This window comes from Lissotriton vulgaris, chromosome 3_1 (genome assembly GCF_964263255.1).
Source record: "Lissotriton vulgaris chromosome 3_1, aLisVul1.2, whole genome shotgun sequence".
NCBI lineage: Eukaryota > Metazoa > Chordata > Amphibia > Caudata > Salamandridae > Lissotriton > Lissotriton vulgaris.
This window is the reverse complement of record NC_141689.1, coordinates 1,863,517,668-1,863,542,926: the sequence shown is the minus strand read 5'-3', so window position 1 is coordinate 1,863,542,926 and position 25,259 is coordinate 1,863,517,668. Positions and strand designations below refer to the sequence as shown.

Below are 25,259 nucleotides of genomic sequence, written 5' to 3'. Positions count from 1 at the left end.
GACGATATACTTGTTCTTGACCTGACTCCGAAGGGCCTGTCAAATCGCCTGCATGCATTATCACTTTTCGCAGAAAAACACTTTATGAAGATCAATGCTACGAAAAGCAAGATTATGTGTATTTTCGGTAAGAAAAAATGCAGGTCTGTAAATTATAACTGGATATTAGGAGGACAGAAATTAGAGGTAGTTAAAACCTACACCTTTTTAGGGAAAATAATTACAGCAAACATAAGTGAGACTGCCCATATAGAGCACAATTCTCGTAAAGCATTGTCACATGGGATGGGATTGTGCTCTATGTACAAAGCTACAGGGAAGAGACACTTTAAATTATTCCTTGATGTGTTTAAAGCTAAAATTCCTGCCACTCTCCTTTATGGGATTGAATTAGTGGATATAAAACATTGGGGATTCGTGTCGAAAGTAGAAGGAAAGATCTTAAGGAAAATATCAACTCTAAATACGGCCTGCTCCGACAGTTCATGCAGGCTAGAATTTGGTTTGAGAAGCGGCTGGGTGCAGGGGCTGATTGCCCTTGTAAGATGGGTAGCCTGCCTGGTTAGAGGAAAAAATGGTTCCCTGAGAGAAGCGATTAAAAGAGAACTTCTGGGGGATCTCAATGACTTCTCTTTATTGGTAAAAAACTTTAGAATGGCGGTTGATCTATTAGAGTTGGATGCAAACATCTTGTTCTTATTAGATCCCGTTGAACTTAAGACGAAATTAAAAAATGCATCCTGGGAACTATGTTATAAACTAGATTGGTTAGCCCAAACAAGGAAAAAGGATAGACAACCTTTGCTAAATACATACTTGTTTAAACAGCCCCAACAATATCTCATTTGGAATATCCCCCATAGAATCAGAAGGCTATGGTTTTTATTGAGACAAGATCTGCTTCCTTTAAATTCTCTTCACGCAAAATGGTATGGTGTGTCTCCTGTATGTAATTTCTGCCATAATAATGTACAGAATCGCAATCATGTTCTGTTTGTATGTAAGGTATTGCGTCCTTTTCGCCTTAAATGGCTAAAACCAATTTGCCTACAGCTAGGAATTTTAAATGTATATACTTTCCTCCATGCACTTTATAGCCCACCTAATGAAATGTTTTGCTACAGAATTTTTAACTTTTTTAAATGCTTTTTAGATATTTATTAATAATGCACGCGGAATGGCTGAGGACTGCGAAACTAGTGACTGTATGTTCCACATCGCTTTTTCTATACTGTAAGGTGTTATTTTGCTGATTCCTTTATGTGATGTATATTGTATGTTTTATTTTATGTGGCCCTCATTGAGAGCCAAAAACATAATAAACTTTGACTTGACTACTACTGCCTGAGACGGGGCTGCATAGTGTCCTGCTTCGCATCGCTGGGACTGCGCTTGGATTTTCTAGTCCCTCTCCCCACAGCAACAACAGGGTAGGTTTCCTTAAGAACTTGTTAGCAGGGTTCATTCCTGGATCCTAAATCTTGTTGTAAATGCCTGTTGCGTAGGATCAACAATTGTGTAAAAGGAGGCAGGCTGGGTCGTGACAAGCAGCAGCCCTGCTGGGAGATGCGAGTGGGAATGACGTGATGTGTGATGTGCATGCAGGCGGGAATGAGTGTCATTGCCCCACCGCAGGACGGGTTACATTGAGATAGGTTTTCTGTCATTCTAGCGGAGGCCCAGCAAATAATATCCCGGAATCGATAATAATGGCCAGGACCAGATGATGGTACCCGGATGAGCCATCAATATTAATACCCCAAATGTTTGCAGTCATTAATGATTTGAAATGATCCAGTACTGTTTATTGGACAGCCTTTATGACACCAGGACAGTCAGTGCTTGCCCTGGACAGATGTATGCGGGGGGGGTGGATTTCACCTATTTTATTCACATAGTAGCAGCTACGTCTTGCCTCCACTGGCATACCGGCCTGGGAGATCATTATTTTAATCACTCTGTGTGTTTTAAAGGAGCGTCCAGGCTTGTATGAGCTACACTCGAGCGATGCACCGGGTGAAGTTGGACGTGGCACTTTATTTACCCGGGTGCTGGTATGTGTCCTGTGCGGGGGCAACCAGTGCGAGGAGGCTGGCAGAACTGCGGACCCGGCACTATTCTCCCCGCATTATAACCGCATCACCCTCCAACCCCAGTATAAACAAGGGGTCCTGCGAACAGGCACCATTAACAGAAGTCATGTGAGGGGGCACGGTGCAGGAGAGCGGCAGGACTGCTGCCACAGCACTATCCTCCAATGGAATATCATAGGGTGACCAGGCCTCTCGAATTTGCCGGGGCAGTCCCAGTTTTCTAAACAACTAATAGGAGATAGTCAGTCAGTTCTTAAGGAAAAGAAAAGTGTTGAATGCTACTAGGGTGTAGGGACCCGATTCAAATAGTTTGCCCACCACCTGGCTAGAATAAAGAGTCCATCGGCCCACCCTTATTGGCGGAGATTCGTCATCTGGAGCTCAAGGAGAACTAGATCTAGGACCACAGTTCTGAGCCACCTTGCTCTGCTGGGTACCTGTTCTCATGCTCCTAAAGGCTCTTGCCAAGGTGGATGTATCAAACCATGTGAACTCAAGTAAAGTGCAGTGCTCAAGTGTATGAAAAAGTTAAAAATGGCTATTTGGACAAAAAATATGTTTATTAGAGATTGTCCAAATGTCATGTTTAAAATAACCTGATAGTATGAGAAATATTCACTCTCTCCTGGCTATGGCTAATGCGGTCGACATGTTTCAGCCGTACTGGTCACCTGACCCGGCTTTCTTCAGGACCTAGATGTTAAGTGATGTAGGCTACTGCAGGAAAAACACACAACTAGTGCTTGAAAAAAACTGTGTTTGTATAAATCCCTTTGATAGTTTGACTCTAACTTTTTACTTTCAGGAAGAAGAGGTAGCTCTTACCTGCAAGCACGTACACTGCGTGTCTGGTAGGGTGGCAAATGCCACAGATTCACCTTAATATCCTTTTATTTTGTAGTTTACACAAAGATGTACTCTAATAGAGGTGTAAGCAAGGTTACAGTGCAGTAAATAGCAAATAATCTGTTTAGTGGATGCGTCCAGAGGGTTGATGTTGTTACTGTTACAGTATACAGCAAACCTTTTCCACTTTGCTGCATAGCATGCTCTGGTGGTAGGACGTCTTGCTTGCTTAATGATTTCCATACAGTTTGGAGGAAAATCTAAGTATCCAAATTCTATGACCTCAGGAGCCAGATCGCTAGGTTCAATTGTTTGGGATCTGGGTGCATTATTTCTCCATGGTTCTGTGTAAGGTGCATGGGTAATAATCTTAACTTTTGATGTGGCACCCGTGAGAGTTGCAGTAGCGTGGTGAACCACGGCTGTCTTGCCCACGTTGGTGCTACTAGTATCATTGTCAGTGAATGTTGTTGCAGTTTCCGAACCACTAATGGAATTAGTGGGAGAGGGGGAAAAGCGTAAGCAAATTTGTGGGACCAATTTATCCATAGCGCATTGCCCTGGGACAAGTGGTGTGGGTACCTGGATGCGAAGTTTTGGCATTTTGCGTTCTGATGAGTGGCAAACAGATCTATCTCTGGTTGTCCCCATCTTTGGAAGAATGGCTGCAGTATTTGGTTGTGCAGTTCCCATTCGTGTATTTGTTCTGACTCTCTGCTTAGGATGTCTGCTATCTGATTTTGAACTCCTGGTAGGTGTTCGGCTAACAGATAGATCTTTTGAGGAATGGCCCATCTCCAAATGTCCTGTGCTAGTCTGGATAATTGGAGAGAGTGTGTCCCCCCTGTTTTTGAATATAATACATTGCAGTCATGTTGTCTGTTCTGATCAGGACTGCTTTGTTGAGGATTTGCATTTGAAAAGCTTTAAATGCTAGAAACACTGCTAGTAGTTCTAGATAATTGATGTGCAGTCTTTTTTGCTGTACACTCCATTTTCCCTGCACTGTGTATTTCTCCATATGCGCTCCCCATCCGGTGAGCGATGCATCCGCTGTTAGTATCACTTGTGGAATCGGTTCTAGGAACGACCGCTCCTTGGAAATGTTTGTTGTGTTCCACCACTTCAGAGAGCGATGTGTGCGGTCGTCTACCAACACCAGATCTGTAATCTGGCCTTGAGCCTGATTCCACTGTGTCGCTAGACACTCTTGCAGTGGACGCATTTGTAGTCTGGCATATGGTATTAGCAGTATGCAGGAGGACATCATCCCTAACAGCTGCATGAACACTCGAGCTGTTAGTGAGTGTTGTGGTTGAATTTTTTGGATCAACGTGATCATTGTTTGGATCCTGATTGGATTGGGGTATACTTTGGCTTTTTCTGTGTCTATAGTAGCCCCTAGATATTGTTGAACCTTGTTTGGTTGTAGGTGGGATTTTGTGTAGTTCACCGTAAATCCTAGCTGGTGCAGCAATTGAATGGTCTTCTGTGTGTTTTGAAGACATTCTTCCTGTGACTTGGCTTTTATTAGCCAATCGTCCAAGTAAGGGAAGACATGTATTTGTTGTCTTCTTAGGTGTGCTGCAACTACTGCTAGGCATTTTGTGAACACCCTTGGTGCTGTTGTGACCCCAAACGGAAGGACTTTGAACTGATAATGTTGTCCTTCTACTACAAACCTGAGGTATTTTCTGTGGGCTTTGTGAATTGGGATGTGAAAGTAAGCGTCTTTTAGATCCAGTGTAGAAAGAAAGTCCCCTTTCTTCAGTAAAGGAAGTACTTGTTGGAGCATGACCATGTGGAAATGTTCCGAGTTTATGTATGCATTGAGAGGTATGAGGTCTAAAATTGGTCTTAGAGACCCGTCTTTTTGGGGAATTAGGAAGTATAGAGAGTATACTCCTGTCCCTTGCTGATGTTTTGGAACCTTCTCTATAGCATGCTTTTGTAGCAGTGATAGTACTTCCTCTTTTACCAATGTCAGATGATCTTGACTCATTGGACGCTGTCTGGGGGGGATGTTTGGTGGGGTAGCTGTGAGTTCTAGGCAATAACCATGTTGGATAATTTGTCTCACCCACCTGTCTGACGTGATGTTTTCCCAGACAGGTAGGAACTGTGATAAACGTCCCCCGACCGGTGTTATATGGTCTGGGGGGAGTTGTATTAAGTCACTGTTTTGGGGTTGGGGAGCTGCGGTTGTTATTATTTCCGCGACCTCTACCCTTGTTGTTGTTACCTCAGTAACTGCCTCTTGAATTACCTCTGGGTGATGTTGGTGTAAAAGAGGTAGATTGCTGGCTTGTGCCTGTATTCTTTGACCCCCCCTCTATAGGTGGACCTACGAAAGGAACCCCTTTGAGTTGGCTGTTGTAATGCTCCTATTAATTTAGCCGTTTCTGTGTCTATTTTCATCTTTTCTAAAGTCTCATCTGTACCTGAGCCAAAAAGTGTTTTTTGATCAAAAGGTTGGTTCAATAAAGATGTTTGTACTTCTTATTTGAACCCTGAGACCCTAAGCCATGCATGTCTTCTTAACATGATACCGGTGTTGATGGATTTTGCTGCAGTGTCTGCCGCGTCTAAGGCGCACTTAATGGAAGTGTTGGTTATTATCTTCCCTTCCTGTATAAGCTGGTCTACCCTTTTTTGATGTTCCTTAGGGAGATGTGTGATGAGTTTTTCTGACTCATCATAATGCGCTCTATCATAGCGTGTAAGTAGCGCTTGTGTATTAGCTATGCGCCAGCTGTTTGCTGCTTGGGATGCTACTCTTTTGCCTTATGCATCTATTAGCTTGGACTCCTTATCAGGAGGAGGAGATTCTCCTGTAGGTAATGAGTTTGCTCTTTTACGAGCGTTTGTGACTACAAGCGAGTCCAGAGGTACCTGTCCCTTGATAAATATTGGGTCCTTTGGGGCTGCCTTATATTTTTTATCAATTCTTGGGTTTAATACCCTAGCCCTCACAGGGTCTTTGAATATGTCTGCTGTGTGATTAAGAAGACCCTTTAGCATAGGTAGTGTTCCTGATGTTCTTTGTGCAGCAGGTAGCGTTTCTAAAAGGAAATCCTCTATTTGAGGTTCTGTATGTAAATCTACCTTATGGTATTTTGCTGCCCTATTAATCAGCTGTACAAAACCTGTATTATCATCAGGTGGTGAAGGTTTTGAGGGGTATAGTTCTGGGTTGTTATCATCATCTGACCCTGCATCATAATTCTCCCATGGGTCTTCCTCATCTGGGACAGTGTTGGCATCCCCATGAGGTTCTCCCTCCCCTGTATCACTGTCTACATCTGTTTGAGGTGTAGATGGTCTTGGTGTAGAAGGTGGAGGAATAGCTGGCATAGTGTGAGAAATAGGAGAAGAGGGAGTGTCTCTAGGTCGAGGAGAAAGGGGAGGAGTTGTATTTGTCCCCATTGTTCTCTTTTTAGGAGGAAGAGCTTTGTCATCCAGCTGTTCATTCTTCCCCTTTTTCGGTGATTTTGTCACCACTTTGCCAGTTTGCGGATCGATAAACAAAGTCTTTTGTTTTGGATCTGTCTGCTGCTCCTTTGTCGGTACCGAAGGTCTTGGTTCCGAAAGGTGCCTTTGCTTCTGACCGTCAATGTTCTGTGTTTTCGTCACCGAGAATTTGCTCGATTCCGATTTTTTCGGTGTCGAGTAAGTCTTCGACGTCGAAGCATGTTTCGGTTTCGACAGGGAATGTTTTGATGCCGAGCTTTCCATTGTATGGAGCTTCGGTGTCGATGTCGATGTCGACCGTTTCTCGGATCCGACATGGTGGGAGGCCGAGAGTTTCGGTTTCTGTTTCGGTATCGTTGCCGGGCCCGAAGGCGGGTCGTCGGAAACTTTCTTCGGTAGTCTGACCGGGCTCGAAGGAGGGGTCGGTACCACACGGGGTCGTTTTTTTGGTAAGGGGACGTCGTCACTCACGGTTTGTTGAGCGTCGATTTCTTCGACATCAGACTCGTCCACTTCCGACCCCGACTCGTCTTCATGTTCCTCTTCTTCTTCGAGGTGCTGGGCCTCGAACAGCTCCGGGATTGCCTCTGACTGCATTCTCGAAACCTCGTCTCTTCGGGCTCGACGGTTTCTAATCGTCGACTTGGAGGAGAATGCTGCGCAGGCTTCGCAGTCCCTGGATTCGTGTTCAGGCGATAGGCAGAGGTTGCACACCTCGTGTAGGTCCTTGTGTGGGAACTTGCACCACACGTTGGACATCTCATAAATAAAGTCCTTTCCATGGACTACGTCGAGAAAGGCCTCCCGGTCTCTTCGACGTAGAAGAAAATGTCAATTGTTGGAGTCGAAACGCGTCGGAATGGAAATGAAATAGCGTTCGATAAAAATACTGTTGAATTGGAAAGGGAATACGCGCCGAAATATCACTTTTTCTCTAAGTCAATCCGGAGCGCTTCGATCCTCATCCGAACCCGATGGCGGAAAAAAACAATCTAAGGATGGAGCCGATGCCCATGCGCACTAGCACCCAAAGGAGGAGTCACCAGTCTTGTGACGACAAAAGACTTCTCCAAGAGAAAAACAAGTGCAATCATCCGAGCCCAACACCAGATGGCGATCTATTCATAAATGTACCATCTGCAGCCCATATGCCTCGAACCGTCAGAAATCAATTCTGTGTTACTTTTAACAGCCACTTTAAGATCCCTTTTTTTCATAAAAACCTGGATGGGTGTAATACGTTGTTCAGAAATGACAAACTGTCAGCAGTCTGATTTGTAAATTGACTGGGGGCAATTAAGCCAATGAAATTAGCACGCTGAGCAAGAGTTTTATTTACATTTTTTTCTGGTGAAAGAGGATCAACTTAAACGAATTTTGTAATGTGTCATCGGATTGGTTTGCAATGTATGCCAGCAAGTGGAAGTTTATTCTGCTACTGTTTCTTAGGATAATGAAATTGTAGGGATTTATCTGGGTAGATCCTTGTGATTTTCTGCCAAACCAACAGGTATGAGTTTTCAGTCGGCGAATGAATCAGGTGGGTGTCGCAACCAATTTTTTCTTCGGAATCAAAATTAAATTATATTTTATGCTTTCCATTTCTGTGCGTTGATTGCCAGTGTTAATACTGATGAGGAGGAACTGGGCCTCTCGTGTGGATTGCTCCTGTTGGAATGGCTCCGTTTTTTTTTTGTCTCACTGCAAAATTATAAGACATTTTAAATTCTGCCGATTGGTCTACTTTCTCATTTTTTTTAACTAAAAAACACATTTTGTGGTGTGTAAACTTTGAACTTGCACATAATTGATGCTCGCACAACACGAACAATTATTCCCTGGGCAAGATTTTGAGGGTTCAAAATAAACTTTGAAAATCGGATGCTTTAGCTCTTGGTATAGTGCATGCTAAATAATTAGTTGGAGAGAGGCAGTTTTGCTGTAAATAGTTTGGAAAGGGAAATTGGTTATCTGGCGGTCGCTGTGCTGGTCCGCCCGCTGAATTATGAGGAATTTAATATATTGTTTTTGCAGCACAGTTTTCTTGACACATGCTAAGCTGGCACATGGCGAAAGTCCGCAGCAACAGGAGAGCACTTGAATGACAAGTTGTCTGTTTGATGTTGGTATGACCCGACACAGGATGGCTGCATGAAATCTTGCAAGATTGCAGCTTTTATGTTGCTTTCACAACACTTTGGAGGGGTCAACTTAGAGTTTGGTATTTGAATGTGCAAAAAGAAAATCCAATAATGCGGCCATGACAAGGTCAGGCTAGCATTCGAATCCTGATAAATGCTTTCAAAGAATGGCTGCTGCAGTAAAACAAATAAGGCAGCCTTCTGTACAAATGAAAGTAGGAGATAAAGAACTGAATGTGAGAAAAGAGTGATTATCGAGTGTACGTCTTAAATGTAAAATAGTTCCTCGGGCACTGCAAAGGAAGCACCCTCTAGGAATTGGAATGATACCTCAAACAGCAACAGCATTTTGTAGGAGATGCCTGCTCCACAAAAGCCTACTGAATGCATTTAGAATAGTAGCAACAATACCTCTGACAGACTGTTAATAACTATTAAATGTTGCACTCACTCTTAAAAGCCAATCAGGTTCTTGGGGGCCAGTGGTTGAGTTTCACATTTAATGAATGTGTAGTTTCTAAAGTCAATGAGACATTACATTACACTGGGGCTCAGATCTGCTCCAGGGTCTGTAGTCCTGGGAAGGGGCTTCTGTGTCACAATTCCCAGGAGGAGATCGGATCCTCTCAGAACGCAGGGGCTGAGGGTGTGTGTTAAACCACTGGTTCTGGCTAGAGTTCCAAACTGGGAGCAACAGTTATGAATGAACAAAAATTTGGGATACATCAGAGGATGTCAACAAAATAATGGGATAAGAGCGGAGCAACAAATATCATCTTTCTCGAATAATAGTTTCAAACACATTGTACAGCTCACTCCTGTTTTAAAAAGCATTGTGAGATATTGCCACCATCATAAACTATCTCAAAACCCACAAAAATGCGGGTGAACAGTGGGATGGCAACAAAGTGTGGCGGTACTGCACTTGAACAAGCACACACTGCTCCAAGACCCGTCCAGGCTTGCCCTTCATAGGTTACTTCTGCCCCAGGTCCACTAAACTGTAGCAACTGCATCTAAAACAGGCTTTGCCACAAAGCATATTAGAAAATGCATTCTTGCGTATTCAAGCAATCAACGCAACTTTCCTTAACCGCATGCGCGCTAGCGGGTTTTCCCGTTGCGCGCTGAAATTTAAAAATCGCGGCTTTCGTGACAAAGCCAGCTTGTCATGCGCGCAGCGCAGGTAACGCCCATGACGAGCTGGCTTTGTCATCCGCATCGAAGGGGTTAACAATGAATGCCCTGTTTAAATGCATTACTTCACTGTCTGGCTAGTTCCACAGGACAGAGATAAATCAGAAAATGAAGAGGGCACAGAGTGGGAAACCGTACAACCACCCTGAAAGGAAGGCCCAATATCTGAGGGTGCTTCATTTTCAGTCGAATAATGGCCTATTTAAAATCCACCTAGTCGAGTGCATTTCAGTGGAAGGTTCATGCAAAAGAGGAATCGCAGTATAGCTCTAAAGTATGAGAGTGGGGGACAGACCCAGTGAGGACACAACACAGATGAGGTCACAACTTCGGTGAAGGGTCTCCAAGTGTAGGAGAGCGCAGTACAGGAATTCAGAGGAGACATCAACAGAGGGTCCGCAGCGCATAAATGGTACAGGGCATACAACTGAGCTGGGGAAGAGAGTGGTGATGGCACAGATCTTGGTTTGTATTTATTAGTGAATGAAGCACCTCTATCAGAAATGATGTACACAGTAACAAGGCGGTACAGGATATCACAGGCTGCAAAATGGTTACATTGATATGTGTTGGTGAGAGAATAGAATAATACAAGCATGGTATATTACATAAAAACTATATTGCACACCCTCACACTTTTTGTTTACCTAACACATAGTCACAATTTCAGGACCTGTGAAAAAAAGTGATTTGCCTAGAATCACACAGTATTTGGTCAAGTGACAAAGTCAGAATTGTAACTCCGGTCTCAAGTCACAAGCCCACTCCTCCTCTCGTGGGTGGGTGGGAGCAGACAGTGGGTGATGTGATACAAGCTGGCTTAAAGGGTAAAGTCTTCACATCTTTGAAGCTGGTGGGCCTCCAGAGAGGCAGTGGTCCATTGAAACCAATAAGTGTGACCAATCTTTGGGAGGGAGCAGAATGGTTTAAGGGAGAGTAAGGGCACCACAAGTGACTTTACTGCAAGTAATGAGTAAGTGAAGGATCTGATTGTTTAGATGGTGAAAATGGGTCCAAACAGGGTGACACTTTCAATCGCGATCGAGGGAAGATACAAATTAATCCAGCGAAGGGGCACAGATTAGTTGATGAATGTAGAAAGATAAAATTGCCATTTATTTTGTATGTAGTTGTATCACCATTTATAGAGAGAAACAATAATGCAGATATATGCCTAACGTACACGGTCATATAGAGATTTAATATTCCAGAATTTTCTTCTAGTTTGGAAAAGAAAAGTTGTGGAGAATTGCATAGGACTGCAGCTAGAGAAATGAGCTCCGAACTGGGTCACTTTTCTAGGACTATATAGGCTACATTTCTTTACCTCCTCTGTGACCGAGTAAAGAGAGAAACTCAAAGTAAAAAATGATATTTAGAAACAGCACATTAAAATGCACCCACCAGTCAGTGCCAGCCTTTGGAGCAGGGTCGAGACTGATCTGCATACAGCTGGATCCAAACTGAGGTGGCATGGTGTACAAAAGAAATGATGGCCTCGAATGCAGCTTCAATTATCAGTGACTGAGATTAAATCAATCATTCGATCCATCACTTTTTTTTATACTTTAGTATGTCACCCTAGGTAAGAAGGGTATACCCCGATGTGGGTCCTGTGCACACTATGTCACTAGAACCAAGCTATAACCAGCTGATGACCAAGTAAGAAGGGCGAAACAGGTCCTGGTTTGCTTGTGTTCTGGTTCAGGGAGGACCTGGCTTGGCAATTTGGGCCGAACTGTTCCCACTGGAGCAGGGTTGAGACTGATTTGCTTACAATTGGGTCCGAATTGAGGTTGCACTGTGCAATGGACTGGGATGCAGCCCTGAGTAATTACCAGTGACTGAGATTAATTCAAACATTCCATTCATCACTTATTTGTATACTTTAGCCTTGGGAGTCACAGTAGCGGCTGAGGCTGATTTGAAGCAAGTCCTGTCTTGTGACAGCAGCCCTTGTACATTGAGGTGTGCAGTCTACTTCTCAAGGACCTACTGAGCCCATAAGGAAATCTGGCTGACAATATCCAGGAACATCTTAAGGACTTTGGAGGCTCCGGGTCAAACATAATTTGAGGGCCCCTGCTCTGAACAACTCAGAGTTTATTGTCCATTTTGAGCTCATCAAGCCCTCAGTAACTATGGTCTGATTATGGACAACCCCCTTTGTGGCCCTCAAACCTTTAAAGGGACCACAGTCTTTTTTTTGGGGGGGGGGGGTTAAGTGCAAAGCTTTTGAATATTTATGAGATATTGGAGACCTGGGGACATCTTTTCAGTTTGTGAGGGGTCCCCATAATTTTTGCATTATGTCACTGTTTGAGACTGGCTTGACAGCTTAATGACGTGGCCCCTAGAAAGGTGAGGGCCCTGGGCCAGAGACCACTTCGCCCAGGACTTCAAAATATCTCTGACAATATCCTAGTCAGACATCCACAATGGTTTCATATAACATTTACATGCTCCTTCCCTGACCTTCGCCAAACACTTTAATATTGTTTGCAGTAATTCTGCACATTTACTCGAAGGCCTACAGCACATACGCTACATGTGTTCATATTGTTATGAGCTAACACACCTCCTTCATAGCATAAAGAGCATTACAAAATGCCAGCCAAGACCACAAAGTAAACAAGCACAGTGTAACAAGTGGGTAGCATAAGGACTGGGCCGATTCCACCTCATACATAAAACATAAATGTGGTAATTTTAAAGTCCCCAAACTCATCATGTTATGTTTGGTTGTATTTTTCTTACCGGAGATTTTGATTTTGCAGCCGTTAGTAAAGACATTGTAATTTCGGACAGATAGTCAAAAACCAGGAAATCCAACTTCCCTGTGTACACCAACTGAGGAACTAAGGAGAAAAAAAATAAAGTTATAAGTCATAAACTATATGCTTATGTTTTTTAATTTACCCGAGTTAAAGAGTCTTACTTACTTTAGTCGAGGACTGAAACATTATGACAAGTACAAGGGACTTGAAAACATGTGTCTCTATAATTTGGAGTCAAAAAGAGACATAACCCAAGATCTCTTACAAATCTTTGTCAAAACCTTCAACTTAAGGATCAAAGTACGCGGAGGAGGTATGGGGTACAATTAATAAAAACCATGCGAGCAACGTTTCAGGCAACAGTCACAATTTCAATAAACAGTATTTTAAACGCTTCAAACTAATTTAGCCATTGAAGATATGATACGATGAAAATTGAATTTCATGGGTTAAAGGTCTTCAGATATTTGGATGCAGGATCAAGGAATGCCCACATGATAACATTTATTTGTTTTACTAAATGAGGTCATCCTCTCACAGTCTAATAAACAGTCTGCTGGAAGCTATTCTTCTAAAAAACAATATACTTTAACAAGCATCGTTAATCTGAAGTCTAATTGTGATTGCTTTCGGCAGTTCACCACCTTGATGCTCCTACTCCTACACAAAGTCCATTTGTTCACAGGCTGAGGTGCATGGATCCTATCTGAGCGGATGCACATCTTCAGTCTGTAAGGGGGAGACAGTGCACATGGTGGAGACAGAGCTTCACAGTAACACGAAGCATGTGTTCAACCGCTACTCCTTATTCATATGCAGGTGGCCTTTCCAACCTATCTCTAACCTAGACACATCCTGCGATCATGCTCATCGCCGTAGCAAGGCCGCCTCTAAATGGGTGAGCAGGAAGTTGCATGTTGGCACTGGACCTTTGGCCCTTTTTCAGTCATTCTGCATAGGTGACAACTGGGGAAGTGTGGTTAAGAAACAGAAATAGGGAGTATCATTCCCTAAATACAACAAACTAACACAAATACATATAATGTGTGAAGAATCTAGGCTTACTGAGATCCAACTAGGTTATATTCATATACTTCCTTCCCTTTACTCTTCCTGCCAAGAATTCATGAAGAAGGTGACGGAATCTCGATCAGCATTAGTACTGGAGTCTACCTACGCACCACAAATGGCAGATTGAAATTAGAGGTTTAAGGGGACCCTGAGACACAGCTAGGATTAGTGGCAGGGAATATATTTGAATGACTTTGGAAGTGGCAATGGTACATTTGAGGGGAAAATATTTCAGAGTGCCATTAAGGTCAATCGAAGGAGCACAGCTTGCTAAACACAGTATTTTGTATGTAGCAGGTCTTTGGACAATATAAATGTTTACCAAGAATCCATTATGTCCCTTTTGTCTCTCTGATCCATGATCATTCCATATCCGCTGACCTTGGCTAATGCCATTGATCTTGTAGATAGCCAGCAAGATTTTCATATCAAATTTGTGACCAGTCTTTCTGGAGGTTCTCACTTTAGGACTCATTCTGTAGTGCACTCCCCACCCAGAGACTCTATGCTTCCAATCAACACTTTTTACTATCATGCTCTTTGATCATGAAATGTGGGAGCCAGTTGTGCCCCAATGTCACTCATGTTACTCCAAAAGGTTACTATCAATTTCCTATTAACTCCTACTCTGGTAAATATCATCTACTATTGGCCTATACTGCCGCAGAAATAGTAACCTGCAGGCTAAATAAAACTACATATTGTTATCAATGTGATTCAGCATCACTAATGTAGTGTTTAAAGCAGCAGACATCCTGCATATGTGTTTGCATACAAATACAAGAATGCAGAAAATGTGAAGTGCACGCTTAACAAGAAGAACCAACAGAGTTAACCGGGTCATGCTTTTATTGAATTGCACTTCTGGTCCAACAATTTTTTCCACCACCAGACATATTTGCGGCACTGTTAATGTCACTTCACAATCTTCTGATAAGAATATCTAAATCGAATGAAGAGGTACAGTAATCCAGAAGCAGGAATTAGGTGGGTTTATAATGCTCATGACACCATCAGGAGAGTTGCTAAGTACATTTTTCTTATTTTAATGAGCGCAGAGAATAGGTTCTTTGCTCAGATTGTCAGGAAGGCAAATCCCATTTTGCGCTGGCAATTGATAAGCTCTTACTTGTAAAATCGATTTGTGAAATCTAGGAAGATGCACCAGTTAAAAAGAGAGCAAGCATTAGAAGCAAAAAAGACAAAGTGGTATGCTAGAGTCCATCATATTGCTTTGTGTTTCAGAATTTAAGCCACATTTTGAAAATCTCTAAACGTTGCTGTTAAAATTAAATCTGTGACATCGGCGTGCACGGTCACAGATTACCAACTGGACACAGAGGAGCAAGGAGGCAAGAGATCTCTCCCGCTCTGGTGGGGAAAATAAATGCCTGACATTGCTTCCCCACATTGGAGGGAGGCCATGTTGTAAAGGGGACAGTCTTCCCTTTCCAATGAGGCCTTTCTGAAAAAAAAATTCCCGGGTGTAGTTCACAGCTGCACTGCGATCCAGAGCCAGGAAACCATCAAAGATAAGTAAGATAAGTATCGGGGGGTGGGGGGGGTCGGGTCGTGGTGAATGGGCCATTACCCCTTTGGGGGCCTTTTTTTTATGTTGCATGATTTGCCTTTTCTTGCCATATAATTTACTCAACACTGTTGCATAATTGTGTGCTCTCCCGCTTCTTGAGATAAAAGGTAGATTTTTTTGGCTTTATTAAATTAGTTATATATTAGCAAAAGCCGAGCAACTCCACTAACAAAGATTTGCATATGCCATGACAAACGTATGCTGTGGCATTGGGTATGTGGCAAGGTTAGGTATACTACTGTGCTTTTTTTGTGGCTTTTCTTAGTGTCTTTGGATAACCAGGAGATTTAGTTTACCAGATTTGTATTTTTGTGCTTATTTATTGTTCCACACACACACACCCACCGGCTGATTTAGAAAACAAATTCTACCTTCTACGTAGGACAGTGTTTTAGAAGGAAGGTTTTAGCCAGTCAGCAATGATGGCGTCTTTGCGGATGACTGCTGCCCAGGCTCTAATTCGGTTTATAAAGGACAGCTCTGAGGTAGGAGCAGAAACTGAGACAGCATCTTAAGGAGAGGAAAATGGAGTAGAATCTGGAAGTGATTTTTCAGTCTGTGGAATGCCATGTGACGACTTGTCTTGGAGTGATTTTGAGGAAGATGATGACGGCAGTCACGCCCTCGATTTACAAGCACAGTATGTGCAGCAGAGTGACCCTGACAGGGTAAACCAACCCACACAGCAGGCACGTGGAGCGTCAAGCACAGTTGGCGTGCTCTCTTGGCAAATTTCACGGTTCGCTGGAGACGCTGGATGTAAAGTCAATACGGACAATTAACTACATCCATCTCCTTTTCAATGTTGACAAATTGTTGTACAGCAAACAAAGTTGTGCACCGCACAATGTCTGAGGGATCATGGAGGGACTCTAGGGCCTCATATTAGGGCACACCAGTGGTATATACTTCATTTGAGGAGTCGAAGATATTTTTGGGCCTCACATTCAAAATTAGGTTAGTGCACAAACCAGGCTTGCAACACTACTGGTCTACTTGCATGGTTTGGGTAACACCCATATTCGCACTGTACGTGAGCAGAGATTGTTTTTTTCTATTGCAACATATTCTGCTGCATTGGCCCGGGACCATCCAGACCATTACTGGCTGTTCAAAATTCGGCCTGTTGTGGAACATTTGTCTGCTGTACAAAAGGGGGTGGTGATGGACGGAGCATCTGAATTAATCAAACACTCACACCCAGTCAAAAGATCTGGGTTTAATCCATCACCGTTCTTTAGCCCACTCTGCCACCCCAGTTCAGACATGGCTATATGCAAATCAGTCTGACCCTGTGCCTCATGGGAACAGTCCAGCCCGAACTGCCCAGCCATGTCTTCCCTGGACCGGAAACATTTGTCTGGCAGGTTTCCAGAGATTTATGCTCCTGGAAAAATGATAGCGATTGATTAGTCCTTGATCCTGTACAAAGGTTGGCTGCTGTTCAGGCAGTGAATTGTGAGCTAAAGAGTTTGCTGTGGCATCAAGTTGTACATGCTGTATGAGAGCTCAACTGTCTATCTGTACAGCTTGAGAGTGTATACATGGAAGGACTCCAGTCTAAACACTGTAGGTTGCCCCCACGCTAGGGGACACAGGAATGTGTATGGAAGCTTCTCCAGCCACTCCTTCACAAAGGTTACAGCCATTATGTGGACAACTTCTATAAGGGAGTAGAGCTTTTCGGTGAGCTAAACAAAACTGGCACTATGGCACATGGTACACGTTGATGCTGCTGCAAAGGATTCCCACAGGTATGAAAGAAGCTCCAAAAATCTCATAGCACTTTGTGGCATTCCAACGATCTGCTCGCAGTCAAGTTCTACGAGAGCACTTTCCCAATCACGGTTTAGGGTCTGATGGTTGAAGTTCACAAGCCAACCTGTGTACTGGATTGTAAATAGTAAATGAGTGGAGTCGATAACAATGACCAGGTTCTTCAGCCATGCAATGCGAGTTGTACAACTCACACTTAGTATAAGAAGCGGTTTACCCACCTGATTCAGATGGCACATACAATATTTGTTTATCATCAGACCATCATGGGAAGTCTTGTGTCTTTCCTTGACTTTCAGCTGACCATCCTAAAAGGGCTTACTGCCACAGAAGCAGCAGTCTCTACTTCATATGCTCTGAAGGACGTGACAAGGCTGCAGGATCGACACTTTGTTGACCGCATTCCTGAAACAGCTAAAAAGACCTGACTATGTCATCATTGTGGAGTCTGCTCTAAGCAAGAATAGAGAGAGGAGAGTGGTGTTTACTGTCTCCAGCTCTGTGTTTTCCTACTTGTTTTATGTTGTATCATACAAAAGTGAAGTATTGAGAAATTATCTCAGGTGGAGCGCCATAAGGTAAACTTTTCAATGACTGTATATGTGCACCTACCTTCCATGGCCACTAGGAAAGCAGCCATAGAATTTGTTTTCCTCTACTCTTCCTCTAGGGCCGGCTTGACACCTGTACCTGCCATCAGAACGCGACAGGTGTTCCATTCGCCTATTGACCCTACACTGCTCATAATCATGGATGGAACAAAAGCCACATTATCACAAAGTACACTGTGTGGCAAAAATAAAGTCTTGACTAGTTTTTGAAGTTCTTTTTAGGGAAAGTATGTATACAACACAAGGGCCACCCTGATTGTCCCAAGTACCAGAGTAATCATAATAAGTCAAACAAATGTCGTGTGAGACTCATTCACTAACACTTATACTTTTAAATTCAATTAGTAACTTCACACTTACAAAGAAAAAGTAGAAGTATTGGTGATTGAGTCCCATGGGACCTTAGTTTGGCTTATTACATAGAAAACTTAAACAGTATTCCCCAGCATGTTAGCCTTAGTTTCAAAGGTAGATATGTGACTCAGTTTAAGGAATGTAGGCCTCAGAAGGCATTCTCTGATACCCCCAACTTGTATCCACAAACAGAAAGGAGTTGGATTTAGCACAGTGAGAGCACTGTTTTCTTGTGCTTCAAGTAGCTAGCGACGGAAGGCGTCAGTATTGGTTCTATTGATAAGTATAAAGGATTAGTCAGGGCTTTGTGGACAGAGAAATGAACGGGTAGGAAAACCTTAGGCTAGGTGTGCTTTCACAGGGAAATCACATATATAGGAGACAGATAATGAAGGCTCAAACCCATGGGCGCAGCATTCACTTGAATACTGAATTACTCCCTGTCAACTAAGCAGATGATTCATAACCATAAATAATGCAGCAGGCAGCGTCCTCCCTCAAAATCCTAACATGCACACACCCTACACCTCAAACAGCTTCACTGACTCCCAATTGACAGCTCTTTTCAAACTCCTACCACACACATTCAAAGCCACAGTCTCTAAATGTACTTTATTCTGCACAAAGCTCAACAGTTGGCTCTTCGACTAGGGTATGGAGCGTACCTTATCCAGTGTCAGGCAATCAGCTATAATGTCCTAGCAGAGTGATCAGTGGGGTTCAACCAAATACTAACCCATAATAAAAGTGGCACCAGCTGAATAAAATCTTCAATAAAACCCTGGTTATAACGAGATTAGGAGTGGACGGCGGTGTACTCAGCAACCGTCATAAAAACGTTTTTCATCTGCCTGAAGAGAAAAACATTTACAGAAACCTCATACTCCAGCTCCATAGGTGGCTACACTGATGTATTGAGAATTGTAAACTTTCAGTGGTGGAAACAGTCCCCCTAATATGCGGTATAATGAGGTTGCAGACTATGCCTGCAGTTTTAAATGACTTAACACTAGCCTGAGCCAAATGATGATTCCATGGCCCTGGTGAACTGAAATGTAATCCAAAATAACAAAAGTTCTCGACAGTCGTCAAAGCATGCCCATTGATACTATTTTTATTTAGCCTTAGTTTGCCCGGGCCATAGGATATGATGTGTGACTTAGATTAATTCGTGTTTAGATTCAGATTGTGCATAAAGGAAGCAAAACAGTCCACCTGATGTCTCAGTGCTTTTGGAGTGAGGGCTAAGAATACTGCATCATCAGCATACAGAAAAGAGGGGATAGGGGAACCAGCAATTCTGGGTATGTCTGTGTGGGAAGTAGATAAATAAGCTGTTAATCTGTTGTTATATAAAATAAAGAATAAAAGTGCCAATATACAACCCTGCCTCATTCCATTCTTCAGAGGGAATTCAGAAGACAGCTTCCCAAGGAAATTTAAACAAACCCGGGCTGAAAAGTCTGAATGCAGGCAGTATAAGAAATTCACTAAAAGGGGGGTACAGGCCTTGATCCAACAACATTAACCAAGGTTATGTTCTGTTTACTGAATCAAAGGCAGTGGATAGATCCATGAAAGCTAAGTAGATGGGGGAGCGCCTGGCGTTGGTGTATTTAGAAATGGTCAGAGCCAGATTCAGACATTGTTTGTTGGTTCCAAGTTTTGGCGGTAATTCAACTTGAAAAGGGGAGAGTATGTCCTTGTCAGCTCCCCATTCGACCAAACGATCATAAATGACTCTACCTATGATTTTAATATTGCTGTCGATGAGTGAGATAGGTCGACATACGGTCACCCTTTAAAAATATGGGTACTATTGTTGCGGTAGATCATGAGGAGGGAAATAGTGGTAGAAAGGGAAGTGTTAAAAGTATTCGTAATAAGGGGACCCCAAATTTCAGGCATGGATTTCAACAAGTCCATCGGTACCCGGCCTGGGGCTTTCCCACCTTTACTGTGACAGATGGCTGACTCAACATCCTGCAAAGTTTTTTTTTGTTTTTTTAGGTTTAAATCATTTTTATTGAAGCAGCACAAAGAAACAGAACATACATGGCTTGTGAGATGCGGATCTGTAATGGCCAGCAGCGTGAGTAAGGCTCTGAAGCCCTCCTGCTGACAGTCCAAAAGTAATCGGGCCAGCAGAGTTATACCGATATAGGCAGTGCTGCAATAAGGGAAGGAACCCCCTCCAGAACCCCCCCCCTGAACCCTCAACTCCCCAGCCTCTCCCACCCCCCCTTCCTCCGTCCAGTGCTCAGGTCTATCGTACCCTGTTTCCCCCTGCCCCCAACTTGGATGGACATCCCGTTCGGAGCCTGTTTAGGAATCCCCCCCTTCAGGTGTAGTGAGCCGTAATAGGCGAAGATATCTCGGGCAGGGGATTTCCATACATTCAGTGGCCAACAGGGAGTGGAATGGCTGCCAAAGTTCATCAAACTGATCTACCTCTTCAGCCAAGGTGAGTGACAACTTCTTCATCCCCAGCACATGCCACAGCCTATGTGACCACCCCTTAAGGGAAGGGACCGTAGTAGTGCACCAGTGTGTAAGGATATTCTGCACTACAGAGCCCAGGGCGATAGCAATCTGACGACCCCTACGGGTGCGCAAGGGGTATGTCAATCGGTTAGGGAGCCCCAGTAGAATGTAGGCGGGGAAGCGAGGCAGCTCGGTCCTAAAATGAGTGTCAATGTCATCTATCACCTGCTTCCAGTAAGAGTGTAGAAGCAGGCAGTCCCACAAGATGTGTGATAAAGTGCCTAAGTGCCCACATTCCTGCCAACAGGTTTTGGTCTTGTTGCGGTCTATCTCATGTATCCATTCTGGGGTATAATACCAGTATGTAGATACCTTGGTTGGTGTTTCCGTAAGCCCCGTGTGGTATGCTGAGTGTCTAGCTCTGTATGAGATCTGGTCCCATTCTTTATGGCTCAATGACCTACCCAGTTCCAGTTCCCAGCGTTCCCTACCTGGATTATGGAGGTGTGTGGATGGCGGTTGCAAGAATTTATAAAGATCGGATATCAGTTTGGTGTCCAAAGTTCGGGATACAAGCCACCGTTCGTAGGGTAGGAGTTTCCTATCAGCCATCTCTCTCACTTGTGGGTGCAGTGCCCAGTGGCGGACCTGCATGTAGTGTAGCCATTCCATCTCTGGTAAAGTGTATTCTTGTTTAAAGAGTGGGAAGGGAATGATGCCATCCGGACCATATATATGGTAGAGGGTGCGACACCCCGCGGGCCGCCAGTGTGTGTAGGCTCCCTTGTCTAGCCCCGGGGTGAAATCTGGGTTATCGACCAGTGGTGTAAGTGGTGAAGGGAAGGTGGTGAGCTCGTGCATGGTGTTAGTAGCGTCCCACACCTTCAGGGGGACTCTCGTGACAAAGGAAGCATACAAGTTAGCGGGTCGGTGGGCTTTGCGTAGGAAGGGTATTTCCTGGAGTGGGCGCCCTGCCACCGACTGGTCCTGGAAGAGCCAGTGTTTGTCCGATTCCCACTTACTCCACTCCACCAGGTAGCGTAGCTGTGCTGCCTGAAAATATTTGCGCAGGTCTGGTATCCCCAGCCCCCCGGCCTCCGGAGCCAGAGTGGACAGTGTCCTCTTTAGTCTGGGCCTCCGGCCCTGCCAGATAAAGCGCGAAAGGTCTGCCTGCGTTTGTTGAATCCAGCCCATAGGCGGCTGTAGCGGGAGTGCTCTGAATAGATAGAGAATTTGGGGGAGGACGGTCATTTTGACTGCAGCAATTCTACCCTGCCAAGAAAGGGTGCCGGGCCTCCAACGTCTCAACTCCTCTTGTATCTTCCCGTGGAGTGTGGCGTAATTGGCCCTCACCATGGCCGGCAAGGTAGGGGCCAGCTGGATCCCCAGGTACAGCACGAGGTCGGACGACCATTGTAGGGGGAAGAGGTCCTGTAAGTAAGTTTTGGTGGCAGGAGCGATGGACAGATCCAGAACAACAGATTTATCTAAGTTCATTTTGAAGCCCGCCACCCTTGCGAAGGTGTCTATCTCCGCGCTGCAGGCCGGGAGGGCCGTTCGCGGATTCTCTAATGACAGAACGACATAGTCCGCGTAGAGACTGATGGTGTGGGTGAAGCCGCCAAACTTCACCCCTGTTGCCGCAGGGGTCTGGCGGATCCTCTGGGCGAATGGCTCCATATATAAGGCAAAGAGTAGGGGCGACAGCGGGCACCCCTGTCTCGTGCCCCTCTCGATGGCGAAGCTCTACGAGCTGCAACCGTTCACGCGCACCACAGCTGTGGGGAATTTGTAACAGTTAAATATGAGTGAGCGAAATTTTTCCCCAATACCGATTTTCGTCAGGACCCGTTCTCGGTATGGCCAGTGTACTCGGTCAAATGCCTTTTCAACATCGACCACTAGCATCAACCTCTCCCCAGGGTTTTTTGTTTTTTTAAACTTTATTTTTCAATTTGGATTATACAAATACAAAAAACAAATTGGCATCAATACAGCGTTCATAGACACATTATTGGTGTTATCATTGGCACATATCACAGATGGTCGAATCGGGGGGAGGGGGAACCATGGGGTCACATAAGTATTCAGAAGCATTCTACAGTGCGGAGAAAACATAGGGCATAGCATCGAGTCCCAATGCGCATATAACCGGGGTCAGTTCCCTCACTCCGTGGCAAGGGGAGGTCCGCTTTCCTCATCCAACCCACTATCCTCGCCCTCAGTCGTATCCTGCAAGGAGGACTCCCTCTCCGCCAACCCTGAGGAACACAACACCTGCCAAACCATTAGGTCTTCCCGCAGTTTCTCATCCCTTCGGGTGAGTTGCATTTGTGTTTCTTTGGCTAGGGACCACTCGCGGACATCTTTAAGCCAGATGGACACTTCCGGGCCCCTCTGCCCCATCCAGGTTATAGCTACCCTTCGCCTAGCAAGCACTAGCATTAACTGCAGGAGCTTATATGGGAGTTTCCTATTCTTTGGCTTCCGGACAAATGCAAGTAAACAATGCAAGGGTTCAAGCTGCTTTCAAATGCCTATAGCTGCAACTATCCTGCCCACCATCTCCACCCAGAATTGCCTGACCAGACACTCCCAAACTAAATGTAAAAAGCCCGCCTTTTCTGTGGCACTTCTAGGGCATCTATCTCCCTTATCGGGCGAAATGCGGTTCAGGGATAACGTCCTGCAAAGTTAATAAAAGTGGGGGAGAGTTCTGCAATCTATTGAGGAGAGTAACAGATATAATAGGCGCATCCTCAGTGTGGCAAATAGAGGCGAAGTGGGTAGCCCAGTCCACGCCTGAGATGCTGTTTTGAAGAGGGGGATTGATAGAGGAATTCCTGGATCGAATTAACGTTACTAAGTCACAGAAGGATTTACTATCCTTCCCCCGGGACGCGTATTCCAAAAGTTCCCAATCTTGATTATATACTTCCCTCTTCAATTTTTGTGAGTGTAGTTTTGTACTCGGTACGTTCCAGGGAGATTTCAGTCTTATTCCTAGGGCAGGCGTTTAGGGCTGTCCTCAGCTTCCTGTTTGCCAGGGAACAGACCTAGTCGAATCATCTTGGGTCTATGTTTGAAATACAAATTGGCTTGAGCATGGAATCCCTGATAATAAGTATCAACCTATTATAGTGTGGAACCATAGAATCATGTGGCTGAAGTGTGACTTGAGTAAGGCAGCTAGTGACTCTTGGGTTTTTCATGCGCCTAACTAGTCGTAGGCCATCCGATGTGTGATGCATAACAGAGGCTAGATTACTGATGCGGGCAAGGCCCTCAAGCAAAAAAAACATGGAGGCGCTCAAAGCATTATGATCCCCCATTCTGTGGGCAAGATCTCTCCTTTGGAGAACCAAGATAAAAAATCAAACAGTCTTTAAGTGACGCTCTCCCCCCCCCTCCTTCCCCCCCATTACGTGAGTATGTTGCATGCTCCTCCTAGCATCTTGCATGGTACTACGCCCAATCGTGTCGTAGTCTTGTGACCTGAGATCCCCAATAATCTTGGTGTTAAAATCACCATAGAGAAAAAAGTGAACTTGAGAAGCTCCGATATCGACCTTAGATTGTAGTAGGGATATAAAATTAAATAGGCTGTTATAGTGTGTACAGCTAGCATTAGTAAAATCATTATTATAAAAATGTACAAAATAAAAAGCCATATTAGTCTATGGAACTCGAATTATTAATGCAAAAAATGAAGAGGAACTAGATTTAATCTGGGATACCTCTACCTGAAGGCTTAGGCTCACCCAGGTAGCTAATCATACGCTATACGGCCATGAGTGGAGAGAGTAGAAAGGCATGAATTAAAAGCAGGGCCCTCAAAATGCAGTCCAACAGTAAGCCAGGTCTCCTGCAGAAGGATTAAGTCAAACTTGGAAACAAATGCCCTATAGTTTTCATTATTAATCTTCCATTTGAGGCCTGCCATGTTCCAGATAAGGACAAAAAGAGATCTTTAGTGCATTTCCAAAGTTTGAATTACGACTGCCATTGTCCTTAAAGGGGCGGTAACAGTAGTTGTCACTGAGGGCTTGTCAGTGAAAGATGTCATACAAGGAGTAGCAGCTGTTAAAACTACTTTAGGGCCTTTGATTCAGTCCAAATCAGAGAGTGCATCAAATCTGTTAGATGTGGGTAAAGGGCATGAGACAGGAGGAGCGCTCTGGGAGGCCTGAGCAAGCAGAAGGCCATTAGAGAGTGGATGACTAACCATGACTGTCTGTTTTGAGTAGTATAGATGTGTGTTACCGTCCCTGTGGCAGTTACATGAAGTTACATCTTGTGCACTACAGATTGGAGCGGAGTTAGGTGGGCACTGCCTGTAAACAAAGGGTGGGGTCTACATAAAAAGCCTAATGGGACCTGGGAGATGGAGGTAGTGTGTAATCACTGTGTGGTAACTGTTCCTAAGGTTAAGATTCATAACCAATTTGGTTATGTTGGTGGGAGAAATGGAGGAAAAGAGAGAAGTCTCTACATGTGGTTCCCAATTGATGAAGTTGGGGGAATTTCTCCTTTGGGAGTTAGTGCCCTCACACACCCTTGCTAGTGTCATGCTTCAACATCGGACGTTGCTCCTTGTGGGGGTGGCGCTGCTGTCTCCCACGGGCCCTGTGAGAGGGCTCTTTGTCAGAGATCTTTTTAGGAGATGCCGCAGTTGTGCATGTGGGTGTGTGGGCCTAAGAGGATTACTGCTAGTGTGTTAAAATTACCCCACCGGTACCGTAAGGATAGTTTTATTCGTTGGTCCGGGAGGTAAGGATGAAAGAATTATACAGGGGCGTTGGGGTGCCTCATATAAACAAATAGCATAGAGGCCAGGGTATTACTCT

General features: G+C 44.3%; 1 protein-coding gene across 1 annotated transcript in view; it reads right to left on the bottom strand.

Moving 5' to 3' along the window:
• LOC147728555 (uncharacterized) overlaps positions 1 to 25,259 on the bottom strand; it is a 703,293-nt gene that overhangs the window by 657,936 nt on the left and 20,098 nt on the right. The window contains exon 2 of the mRNA XM_086962332.1: positions 12,506 to 12,606. Coding sequence (XP_086818458.1) covers positions 12,506 to 12,606 — 101 coding nt within the window. The remainder of the gene's footprint in view (positions 1 to 12,505; positions 12,607 to 25,259) is intronic.